Source organism: Odontomachus brunneus, unplaced genomic scaffold, assembly GCF_010583005.1.
Source record: "Odontomachus brunneus isolate Ranch 3 - 2012 unplaced genomic scaffold, Obru_v1 Obru_scaffold_096, whole genome shotgun sequence".
NCBI classification, from domain to species: Eukaryota; Metazoa; Arthropoda; class Insecta; order Hymenoptera; family Formicidae; genus Odontomachus; species Odontomachus brunneus.
The window spans coordinates 779873-792647 of record NW_022639546.1 but is presented as its reverse complement, the minus strand read 5'-3'; the positions used below and the strand labels follow the sequence as shown (position 1 = coordinate 792647).

At 43.7% G+C, this 12775-nt stretch overlaps 2 protein-coding genes across 4 annotated transcripts in view; both read right to left on the bottom strand.

The window, feature by feature from the left end:
* The window catches only part of LOC116848441, a 2834-nt gene extending 2005 nt beyond the window's left edge, over positions 1 to 829 (bottom strand). Inside the window, exon 1 of the mRNA XM_032824542.1 lies at positions 76 to 829. Coding sequence (XP_032680433.1) covers positions 76 to 291 — 216 coding nt within the window. The 5' untranslated portion in view covers positions 292 to 829. The remainder of the gene's footprint in view (positions 1 to 75) is intronic.
* A 444-nt stretch (positions 830 to 1273) lies between these two features.
* Positions 1274 to 12775, bottom strand: part of LOC116848439 (janus kinase and microtubule-interacting protein 3) — a 24649-nt gene continuing 13147 nt past the window's right edge. Inside the window, exons 7-14 of one of the 3 annotated variants that reach the window (XM_032824536.1) lie at positions 8278 to 8367; positions 7888 to 8010; positions 6848 to 7174; positions 6316 to 6540; positions 4713 to 5528; positions 3960 to 4585; positions 3227 to 3356; positions 1274 to 2868 (exon numbers count right to left, since the gene is read on the bottom strand). In XM_032824536.1, the coding sequence (XP_032680427.1) occupies positions 4340 to 4585; positions 4713 to 5528; positions 6316 to 6540; positions 6848 to 7174; positions 7888 to 8010; positions 8278 to 8367 (1827 nt within the window). In that variant the 3' untranslated portion in view covers positions 1274 to 2868; positions 3227 to 3356; positions 3960 to 4339. Of the gene's footprint in view, positions 2869 to 3226; positions 3357 to 3899; positions 4586 to 4712; positions 5529 to 6315; positions 6541 to 6847; positions 7175 to 7887; positions 8011 to 8277; positions 8368 to 12775 lie in introns of those variants that run through there. The other 2 variants (XM_032824538.1, XM_032824537.1) reach the window with 2 other exon arrangements.

Here is a 12775-nt window from a genome sequence, read left to right as displayed (position 1 = left end):
TCTCTCTCTCTCTCTCTCTCTCTCTCTCTCTCTCTCTCTCTCTCTCTCTCTCTCTCTCTCTCTCTCTCTCTCTACCTGTTGGTCAGAATCATCGTTGTGCATGAAACGATTAGACTTATTCGATCCTCTGCAGATGCTATAGGCAGGACAAGGAAATCTCTCAAATCTCAGGGACGTATCGTCGACTGATGAATCACGATTTGTCAGCAGAATGTCTCGTTTCGTTAGAATTGCGCTGACAAAGGGTCGATACATAGCGATACTTTCCGCATCGCGTACGGTTTCCATCATTTCTAATCCCAGGTAGATTCGTGAAAAGCATTGCGCTGATGACGGGAATAACAGCTCACTTCCGCGGGCACGATGACACCGATGATACCGACAACGATTTCGACCAGACTCAGTGATTTTTCACGCCATTTCAAACGTCATCGTGCTACTTGAAGATCGACAATATTTGCTCTCGATATTAGTAACGAATTTCGTGATACAACTGTTCGTCCGATGGATCGTCCATCTTTGGCTTGTCAAAGATCGTCAAAAACGATGACTGATCTCTTGGAAAAATCAGTAGCTGTTGCGACAGACGTAAACGATTGATGCTGATAAAGCGAGTTATTGGAAATAAAGGTAAATATGCAGTACAACGTTCTCATCTTAGATTTTTTTCAAACTTTGTAAATTTGTATATTTTAAGGCGTAGAATTGATTTCTGAAAATGAAAATTGTCGTTCATTTTTCGTAATTTTCACTCATTTTTTTACCGATATCATAAAACATTAAAATAAAAAAATAAGAAAACGAAAAATGAGCGACAATTTTCGCTTTCAGAAATCAATTCTACATGTTAAAATATACAAATTTACAAAGTTTGAAAAAAATACAAAATGAGAACATTATACTGCATATTTACCGAGATAAATACTGAAGAAATATAAGAGGAGGAACGCTTCGTAAGAGAGAAGACGCAACGCTCTCGAAGAGAAGGTCCGTTTCATGGAGTATATCTTGCTGTCTCTGTTGTTGGGCGAAGCCGTATCCGCTACCTACGGAATGATGGCGAACGAAGAATCTCCAATGAATCCTCAAATATCTTCGAGAACGCGTTCAAATCCGTTGCGCAGAAGAACTAAGTAATGAGGCTAACATTTTATTCTTGAGAAATTTGTTCATGATAACTGAGAAATTCTCGACATTTTCCTGCTCTCGTTAATCTGAAGGCACCAATAATCGGGTGAATCATTTTTTAGATAAATTTTTCAGTTCAAAGGGGTGGCTTGACGGAAAACAGATTTATTCGAAATTACGTTCTCTTGCAGATACACATCAAGATGCATGAACAACGTCAATTCCGTGATATGAAACGAATCTGAACGAGGCAAACTGTAGACCGCGGTCGGCAAGGCACGATTGAGTATAGTTTGCACTTCGAAAAATTTATAAATACAACAAGCACTTGGGAATATACACGTCTTCTCTAAGCTAACTGTAAGAACACTAACACTACCGTCATTCAAGATCAATACACGCGAACGCACGCTCATTGTGTTCTACGATCGAACAAACGATACGACTAGAGACGCATTTCTTACGCTACATACATGTTACATTAAATCGTATACATAATCAAACGTTAAATGCGGAAACGCACACGCACACGCATATACACGCATGTTTCGAGTATAAGACACGCCTAGTTTAACGCATTGCGTTTAGTTTCTTGAAGAGCTTTCCTCCGTTCGACATTCGTACAATTACGATACAGTTTACTCTACAATTTGGCTTCGTGGCTGTTTCGATTTTTAATCCGCTATATTATCAATCTGTGTAAAATCGGCGTGTGTAAAGGATCTAATAAGAAGTAACCGAAGAAAAATATACTATATGACGAGCAAATCGTTTCACTGAAATATTCGCAAATAGATTCCCGTTGTCACACACATTTCCGCAACAACTCTGTCGAGAAGGCGTGCAGCGTCATGGTGACAAAGAGATACAACGAATTTTTTGCCGCTCGTGAAAGCACAACGTAAAGACACGGCGTAATATCTCCATTATGTACGAGTAGGACTACACAGACGGGTCTTTGTCAATCGCACAATGCACAGTAAATGTCGTGAAAAGCGCGTCGATTTGAGATACACGACAGTGACACGTACGAGTCCTCCCAAATTCGTCCGCGCAATGACCTGTTCCTTCTGTCATTTTAAATTCAAATTGCATCCGGACGCACATTTGAATTGTAATATGGCGGAACGCACACGTTAAAGGTGCATAGAAATCTGCTACATCCGCGCGATATACAAGAACACATCCGTTTAGCGCAAATTCGTTCGCTTTATCATAAGCGCAACGTTCCGAATTATATGAAAAAATAAGACAGATATTCCGTGATAACGCTCTGCACATATTTTACGTCCGCGTGTGTGGGAAAGATGTTTAATCTACGGCTTATTTGGCACTCGATTTCACAGCTTGTACGCAAAAATTGGTCGCGAGTTACAAGGTGCGATTCGCGAGCGTCCCTCGTCGATTCTAACGGACTCTTGAATGTATTGTCGATCAAATAAAAATCACAGACACGTGTCCTCTCACGTGTAGCTTTTAGCGCATTTAGAAATCCGGAGGATGATTTTGGAAAATAACGCCAATGTGACGCTATCATGACAATGGAGAGAACGCAAAGCCCGTGAAAATCGGCGAAGAACACTCGCATCACGTTTCCTCGTTAGAGAGGTGAAACACATTAACCGGGGGTCACTAGTTCGGGGTGGCACTCCTCGATCCGCAGGCGCCCTCGTTTTACTCTCAGGACGTACCATTTCTGATCGTCACTTGGGCACGCCAAGCAGCGCCAGCCATATTGTCCTGGAACAACGAACGATGAACAATATGATGGTACACATTGCACATATTGTTATCACGAGAATTTGTGATTTGATAGGCAAGGAGAGGCAAGGAGAGACAAGCGCCATCAAAGAGCCTGGCTAAAGACGTCCGTTCTCTTTCTCTCGTCGTTGATCTGTTTCTGATTAATCGCTGATTACCACAGCGAGTACAATAATAATCGATTTTAATCAGGCACTATCGCGATGGAGTCGTCTGGCTCCCACAATATTCCACCGGCAGAGATTACGTCTGGCGTCTCGAAGCGTCAGGGAAGTTGATTATCGCTCGGCTCGCCTCTTATTAATATTAATGAATATATTTAGTAACGTTATCTCACCTCGTGCGTGCCGCGGGTTCACCCACGGGTTCGTCGACCCTTCCGTGGAACTCGTGGGTGGATGGACAAAGTCTGCGACGACGAGAGACGATGAACTTTCTCGCCTTCACCTCCAGCGAAAGTAGATCACCTGCGGCAAAGAGCATATGCACACAATGAGAGCCGAGCAATATCGCACGAGACAAAACGATACGATATCACGTACTCGCGTCACGTTCTTAACCCTTTCGCTATTAGAGATTTCTCGAGACAAGCAAAGCGATACTGTTTTTCATTCGAAACAATGGACCCTGTTAATGCCACTCTGACGGAGAGTGTATCCGTGCTGCGGCGGACAATTTTGTGTGAGACAGATGAAGAAAATAGGAGAAGAGAAGCGTCATTTTGCGTCAGGGTTCGGGAAGTGTAAGCCGGACGGACTCACTCCCGAGCCCGGATCATTACCATCACCAAGTGGCATTAAGTGTGTAACGCGTAATGTGATGAGCCATGGCTATGCCGCGAGGAAGTGTGCTGACAAAGTGCTACTATAATCCTAAATAGGAACGATCCGCGAGTGTGTCGATGGATATCTTCTAATTAAGATGAACACTCGCGCGGAAGCGACTCCTCGAGTCGACTGTCCTCGAGTCGAATGGAGTAGAAGAAACTCGTCGGCCGGCCGTATACATACGCTCAAAGATACTAGGTAGATACGTGGTCGGTTAGCTTTCCTTCTCCTTCTCTTCCTCACCTCCTCATCACCATCCGCGCCTTCTTCTCCGCGACCTCGGTCTTCTTCTGTTCGCCGTTATTTTCTGGAAGCCGTCGCTCCGGAGAGAACACACGCTTTATTCCGCGCGATCCTTTATCACGAAGTGATTCCCAGCTTCTCCTCGAAATTACTACGTATCAACTTGGACAGACAGATAGACAGACAGACAGACAGACAAACAGACAGGGAAACATACACCAACTCTCGTTTACGCGAACACGCAAAAACTTTCCTCGGCATGAAAAACGGTATTACAGCGAAGACTTGTTAAGGCGACTTGTTACCGGATCCCCTTAAATGCCCGTTCCTTTTACTAGAGTTCACTTTTACAACGACTTGACCTGACGAGCGCCGGAAAGCTAAACGCAAATTTCCTGATACAGGACCAACGGGTGACTTCCTCGTCCGAAAGAGACGTCGCGGGTGAACCTGACACTCGCCGCCCTCGCCGTTCTCGCGGATCGTATCTTGCGCTCGTTACTCTTAATCCGCCTTTGTCTAACCTTCTTTTCCGAGTCGTTTTCGGTAAAGTCAATAACAACCGGTTCCCCGGGTTCACCAGGTGCCACCTCGTCTTCTTTCTTCTTTCCCTCCAAGGATACCAGCTATAAACACACGAAAGAGAGTATGCCGTGTATTTACTTTACAAGGAGGAGGAGAAGTCGATTTCACTCATTAGTTGCGGTCATTCACTATAAAGAGAGCAAATCCGATACGATTGCTGTTACGCACCGTGACGTTACATTCCATTGGCGTAGTGATACGCTGCTTAGCATCCTCCGCGTCAGCCGGACGTTGACATCGAGAACACTCAGCAATCATGTTGCTCTCATGCATCTCTACGGTTTGAGCAGCGCGCGTGCAACTCGTACTCTCAAGCTGATCTCGCGTCTTCTCCGAACTGTCCGCGCCTTCTGTCTCGTCCTTACTCTCCTCCATGCGTCTGCTTCTCTTCGTGACGACTGTTTCGCCTCCACATCCAACGGTGATCTCGTCAAGGCTGGACCTCACGTTTCGCAGCTCGTTCTCCAGCCAATACACTCTCTCTGTGAGTCTGTAGTTCTCATCCAGAAACTCCTCCTCCCGTTGCTTCGACAATCGCTTCTCCTGCTCCCGACTCTTCTCGGCCTCCTCGTGCGCCTGGAGCCTCTCCTCGAGGTCGCGAACGCGCTCCTGATAAGCCGTCAACTGGACTATCGAGTCCACCGTCGACATGTCCAGACAGATCTTGGACGAGTCGATCGGATGGAAGACCGGTGTCGTGTTCTTGGCCGCCCGTTCCTGAATCCATGTCCTCAGCTCCTGGAGACGCTGCACCTCCTGGAGGAGTTCGCCGGACGGCGCCTGTGTCTGAGTGCCGCGGCTGGCGAACTCGATCTCGGGTTCCTCGTCATCCTCGTACTCCTCCTCGAAGATACCGCTCTCCTGAAGGGTGAGCGGTGGCTTGTGCGGCAACACGGGCGATTTCGCGGGATTCGTCACCATGGCGTTGTTCGTATACGGTATCACAGTCGCCACCGCGCGACTCCTCTGCTTGTTCGAGTGATCCTGAAATATCGTCACGCTCAGCAAATAAGGAAACGTGCACGCACAATCGCCACGCTCACACTTGCATTGCCTGTCTGTCTGGATATCGTGGAGAATGACTTGCAAATATACAAATCTTTAAAAGATAACATTCTAGCAACTTTAATCCGGTTTGATAACAATCGTAGTCAGTGAGCTCTTGCATCCGATTGGTATCTATGTTCTTTTACGTTTCTTTTTTATCTATTGGTATTTATGTTCTTTTAAATCTAAAAGTATATTCCCATTATAAATGCAAGAGTTCACTAATTACGATTGTTACTAAACCGGATTAAAACTGCCGTGCAAACCTAGTGAATGTTACAATGGTATAAGACACTCTGAAAAAAATGTTTTGTTAGTTCTGATAGAACTCTAAATGTCGCGGATAAAATTTGTCGCTGTGTTTTGCATGTGCTAGAAAATTGTCTGTGGTACGTGGAAAGCAGAAGCATTCTAGTAATATCTACGGGCAAATTTAAATCCCATTGCCAATTATTAATCTGCTCTTAATTAGGATGAACGTCACAGACAAACTTTCTTATTAAATTTTACAAGCAGCTCAGATATATAAGATCTGTCTTTGTCACCCATGTTGACAAAACATATGCGATATCACAGGATTTACTAATCCATTCTTATTTTTTTTATCCATTCTTGGTTAATTTTTTATATCTAGATTTTTTCTAGAATTTTAACTGCAAAACCATTTTTTTAGTGCAGATAGAGTTCAATGCAATATTCGGAATAAGAACTCGCCGAGACTCACCTTGTTCGTGTGAGCTGGTTCTGGTGAGACGATGCCGCTGTCCATCGCATGATCGGGACTATCCCTGCGCGCAGGTGTTTCCTCCAGTTCAAGCAGCCGGAATTCCAGGAGCTCATTTTGCTCCCGTATTTCCGAGAGTTCCACCAAAAGTGTGGCCTCCCGTTCCTCGACGGTTCGCAGCTTGTCTCTCAATTCGCTCAACTCCTTGTCACGATCGGCGCATTTCTGTTTAATAGACGGACCTTGCTTACAGGCGCTCTTTCAGCGTAAGGATCGGAGATCCTTGACATCTACGTCAATCATCTTGAATTATGAGGCGAAGAGAAATACGATTGGGAACTCTTTGATCCGAATTTTACTCGGGATATCGTTAAGTAACTCATGTACATGCTTGCAGATCTAACAGATGCGAAAAACAGCGACAAAGCAGATATGCTGACTTAGCATGCCTAGATCGTTCCTCGCTTTCATGACGCCGCACAATCCAAGATAGTGACTCTCTCAGGAGGTCTTAAAGAGGATACGACGCTACCTCCTGCAAAAGTGCCTTCTCCAAATCGCAAACTTGTATCTTAGCGCGCGACAGCTCGCACTGCTCCTTGAGGAGTTTCGACTGTAAATCCTCGATCTCGACGAGAACGGCCTCGTACGCTTCTCTAGTAACACCGTTACCCTGCCACTGGCCGCAGCCACCTGGCTGGGGCGACATCGAAGACGGGGCGCTCGATAACGCGCTGTCATTCTCCTCGTGGTCCTCCTCGTCGTCCACTTCGACTACCGGCTCCAGCTCGAGCCACTGTTTGTAATATTCTTCCTTCTTCCTCTTGTTCGACAGTTGCTCCAACTTTCTTTCTCTTTCCTTATGTAACAGGAAAAAGCATTAGCTCTTACATTTTCTAAATTTCATTTTGGTCTCGCTGGTGCATCTGCCATTCACTTGGCAAAACAGATACAAGCTGATATTGTGGGAAAGACGTCAAATTTTAAGATGTTACCAAAAGTGATGTTACCAGTGCTTGAACACTAATAATACTGATACCTAACTTTGAACATTCTTAGGGCCGGTTTTTCAATAGCAGTTTAAACTTAGATTCAAGTTTCAACTCTATCTTAACAATGCGTTTGTTTTGTTTAAGTTAAAATCTAAACTATCGTTGGAAAATCGGCCCTAATTCTTTTGATTTTTAAATACGAATAAAGCAATTATGAGTCACATCAAAAGGTTGACTTTCAATCATTTACAAAAATGTATCGATGGGACATTAAAATGCATTGTTGATATCAATATAAGCAATTATCATATAATAATCATAATTTTATCATAAAATTATTAGATATTATATTAGTTAATTCTAAATTATTCACTACAGCTACAGAAAAAAATAATTAGAAACATTTATGCGCAAGTCCCAATTATGAGTCAGCAAATATTACGCACTCGTATAACGGGTTATACGATGCAAACTTGCACTAGGAAAGAATTTGCTCGCATCATCGAGACGCGAGAAACCGAGAGCGTATTTCCCCAATTTTCCAGCTCGCATCTACTTCACCTGAGGGAAGCTCCATTACCTTAACCGCCTGTCTAAGTATTTCGATGATTTCCTGCTGCTCAAGTGCGAGTTCACGGAGACGCTCGACCTCGATTTCGTTCATGGCTCTGCCGGATTCTACTTCGCGGACACACGACCCCACCTTAAAACGATACTTAATCTTGGCCTTCGTCGTCTTAATCTCGCGATAGTGTATATACATGTGAACAATATTATTATGTAAGGAACGATGTTTGTTTTGAATTATTAATTATAACGGTACAAGCGCGGAAGTTTTAATAGAGCAGGTTAAGAGAGTCGAGCTCTTGTAAAGGTTGTTGCGAGCACAGCAAGCACCAGGTGGACTAATTGCAGAAGTAAGATTGCTCGCGTTGAGAAACGGGTTTTTGAAAAAAGAGTAAATACGTACCGTATGAACATCGTTTGCGAGGATCTTCCTCTTTATACGAGATGACGAGCGTATCGGTCGGTTCCTCTCGTTCTCCCGTAACTTCCACATCTACAGCAACATCAGAATGACGAGTCGATTAATCCTTAACGGACACCTACGTGACCACCGCTATTTCGTTAATGAACCACCGTAACGTGCAATGTATCTTAATTTTTTTCTGCGCGCGAACTGAAGGACGCGGGTTGAATTTAGCCAAAAGAAAGGCGCCGAGCACGGATGAGACGGCGTCGTGGCGCGAAGTAGCACACTCGAGAAAACTTTTGACGGAGGAAAACCTCGCGATTGCTACTGAATAGCTGTTGGATGCACAGGGAAAGTGCAAGCAATCGTATGGCCGGAGATAGCGACTCTTCCTCCTTCTCGCGCTCTACCACTGAATCCGACTCGCATCGCACACTTGTCAGCGACGGTACCGGGAGTGAGGTGTGAAAAGGTGGATAAAAATCTAGCGAACGTCACGTCCTGCCGAGTGCCACGGACGGATGTAATGGCCGGGAGCTTCGGCTGGCGAAAGTGATCGGCGTGCGAGATCCTTTGACAACGCGTGTATTTGCGCTTCCGTATGTCCAAGCGCATTATCACGGAGCGAGGTGAACGCCTAGCCCGTTCAGCCCGACTCGAAAGTGCTACAAGTAACCGCGAAAGAGAACGCTTCGCTTTGAAAACGTAGCGGGCCGCTCCAAAGGCTCGTGACCGATTTCACTTCCTCGAGGCAGATAACGCTCGCGAACCTGTCAACGGCACTTTGAGCGCAACATTTTGTCATTTTTGCGTGAAATGATGATGAGAGTATACCTCGGGGCATGTTGTCCTGAAAAGTTTCAACGAATTTTTGCGTACTGAAGTGACGCACGAAGTTGAGCGGAAGATATTCTTTTGTTTTGAAATAAATTTCAATAAACAGCACCAATTCCCAGACACGTACTTAATCCTGGACATTCTTATTGTCTTGGTCTTTAGATGCGGATTTTTAAATTTTCAACATGAAATGTATATACATACTCAATATTTGTATATATATTTAATATTGAAAGTTTGAATATTTGTATTATGTAAGATTTACTTATACTATATAAGAATATTTATAAGAATTATGTTATTAGATTATAAGAATATTTGTATTATATGGGACCAAAACAAAAATGTCCAGAGTCAGATGTGTCCAGGCATTGATACTTTTATCTTAAAAATATTTCCGATTAAATCAGTAAAACATTTTACTGACAATCAATGAATATTCATTTTCAGTGAGAACACTCAGACTTTACTGCTTCATCTTATATCTCGCTGATTTTAACCCCAATGGAAGCAAGATTTCACTGCAAAATCTGTGCGAATTCGTTACACGCTGTGTCAAATTTAATTTTCTGCGGTTTTGGCGGTTGAATTCGATCGGTTTACATGCGATTTGGATGAAATCATTGTTTATATTTGCAATTTGCATCAATGATAGGAACAGTCGCTGCTACCAACCGATTCTTCCAGTAATATTGCACTGATTGCAATGTTATACTTTTAATTGAATCAACAGTTACGAGCACAGCATTTCAGTAAAGAATATACTGATTATATTACAGAGAGTAGAGTTTAAAAAATTGCAAGTCAATCAAGAAAATCAAACACAGCTCAATTTCAGATAATATGCTCAGAATTTCCTGCCTGAGTATAATCGAGACTGTGCAATCGATTCTACCTGAAAACCAAGAAAATTAATTAAAAATCGAAAACGTAGAATGCAATGTCTTGTGTCGGAAGTTCGTTTTCAAAAAGACAGGTCACATCATCGCGAGTGCGGCCATTAGAATACGAGTACGAATCTAACGGCGATTATTTCGGCAATTCGGTAATCTTCCAGGTGAGCAACATCACGATCCGACGCGATGTGTAGAACGAGCCGGAAAGTCGCCGGAGAAGAGCGAGGAAAGGGAAGGAGAGGAAAGAGAGAAGGGAGAGAAAAGCAGACGCGCCGCGCCGCTGTAACGATTGGGTTTATACGGAATCCCGAGAGTGTCTGGATGGACCGTTAGCTTGGCCCCCTGACATACAGCTACAGCAGCCTTTTCCTCCTCCTCTCGCCTCTCGCCTCTTAGCTTCCTTCCTCCTCTCGACACCAGCAACCTGCGATATGCCGGGTACATACACATACGCGGGAGATGTGCCAAGAGTCGGTTGCACCTTGCGCAGCCGGTGCGCGCGCGCGGCAAGATGCACTTTACGCCGTATATGTAAATCGCTGGAGCGCACGTGCGCTCGTTACACGCAAAGGAGTTTCTCCTCTCTTTCGATTGGACCGACGACTTGGATATCCGATATAAGACATATCGGGACAGGTGAAATGAGCGCGTTGCGCGTTACCGTTATCCGTACTTCACCGCTCGTCTCCGCTTGTCTCATTTCGTCCCAATATTTTTTTTCTCTTTTCTTACGTTTCTTTGATAATAAGGTAAAAGTATCAGTGCAGCCCGGACGCGTAAGATGTCCTAGTTCTAGGACACTCTTGTTGTTTTGGTCTTAAAATATAAATATTTAAACTTTCAACACACACATAAAATATATAAAATAAAATATATAATAAAATATATATATAAAAATATCAAGTATATACGTGCATTTTATGTTTTGAAAGTTTAAATATTCATATTTAAAAATCAAAACAATAAGAATGTCCAGGATTAAGCACGTGTCCGGGAATTGATACTTTTACTTTACGAGAATTTCGCGGATGTGCACTGTAAATATTTCGCAACTTTGATAAACGTTTGGTGTCGCCGATTCATACCCGAAACTGCGATTATTTTCATCAGCAAGAAGCGTGAAAATTCGATCAAACAATAATTCATACGATAATAGTAGGAATAAATTCGATTAGCTTAACGTCAGACAAAATTTAATTTCCTTTAAATGATTAATTTGTTGAGTGAAATGTCATTTTTCATCGCGAGCCTCCTCTTCCTTTAAATATCAATTAAAATTTTCATTTCCTGGAGAAAGTTACCTGATAAAGTGTACTACATGCGATTCGGGACGTGCAGATGTTGAAGTTCGCAGGTACACGTATCTCGAGTTGGAAGAAGAAATCTTCAAGAAATAATCAAGTCGCTTCTGAAAATATTTCGTGACATAGATATGTCTGAGAATATCTATGTTGGAGAATCGATATCATCGAAATGAAAAGAATTTATTTTACATATTTGATTTATGCTTTGCACAAGTGGCATCGCCTCCTTTTAACCGCGCTACATATTTTGTGATGCATCTTGTACACGTATATTTAGAAGTCTACTCATGATCTATTTGGATGCGAAAAAATCCCCCCATCCGCGCACGATCTGCGTAAGACTTCACAGCGACACGCTGCTGCGCCCTATCATGTTTTATGTTTATTTATAATTTGCGAATTCTCTAGAATTAAATTCACGGGACTGAAAACTCAGTTACTTTGTATAATTTCTCCTCTATGCAATGAGTAAGTTGAGTCAGTCCAAAGCAGAAAATCGAGCCGAATTTTTAGCAATAACGCAATAGATGGAGCTTTCAGGAAACAAATCAGAACTTATTATGTAGCTCCGTTAAGCTGTCAATAAGCTGAACGCATTACACGTGTAGAAAGAGAAACGGGGAGAAAACTAGTATTTCGCCGCATGCTAATCAAGCTGTCGAGTGGAAAAGTGACTACCACTATAATGTATATTTCCTACAAGCAGTAAAACGCAAGTACACCATTACAGTACTTTTCCTCCTGTTGTTAAACAGAGAGGAGTCGTAAGAAGAAAAAATGTCAAGTGTTACAACGCAAGGGCAGTAGAACGTCGGGAGGATAAATGAATTTCTCTTTATCAGGCGAGTGATATTCCGTGACGATTACGACGAATATGATGTATCCGCCCACAGAATCGGATCGCTGTGTAAACAGATCATACCAGGAGGATTACGTTTCCCGTGAGGTCCCCGCGAGCGATATCTCAACCCGACAAGTCCCGTCCCATTCCATCCTGTACGGTCCCTGTGCTCACTTTCACCGATCGTCTCCCGCCATCACCTACAACGAGCTCGTAACGCGTCCGCGCATTTCACGAATGGCTCTCGCGTGTTTCCTAAACACACTGTCCACCGTACAGGATCAGGCCGACTTCCTCATGGGACACCGGCTCTTCCTCCTCGGAGTCGCCTCTGAAGTCGCGACCGCGATTGCGATTTAAGGTTCGCGCACCTCGCACCCAAAGACACCAGACGTGCGCTCCTCGCGTGCAATTGGAGCAACGAGGCTGGAACGAGGCTTCTAATATCGTGAGGAGGAATTCACTCACGTGCGGTACCTAAGACTGCTCAAATTCGGGCCCGTCGGCAGCCACGTAACGCAATTCTCGCTCTCATTGCCGGCTCTAATTACGCTCCTGCTGACCCACTTGTCAAATCGAAATGCTCGCGTTATACCGAAGGACGTGTGCCGCTGTCG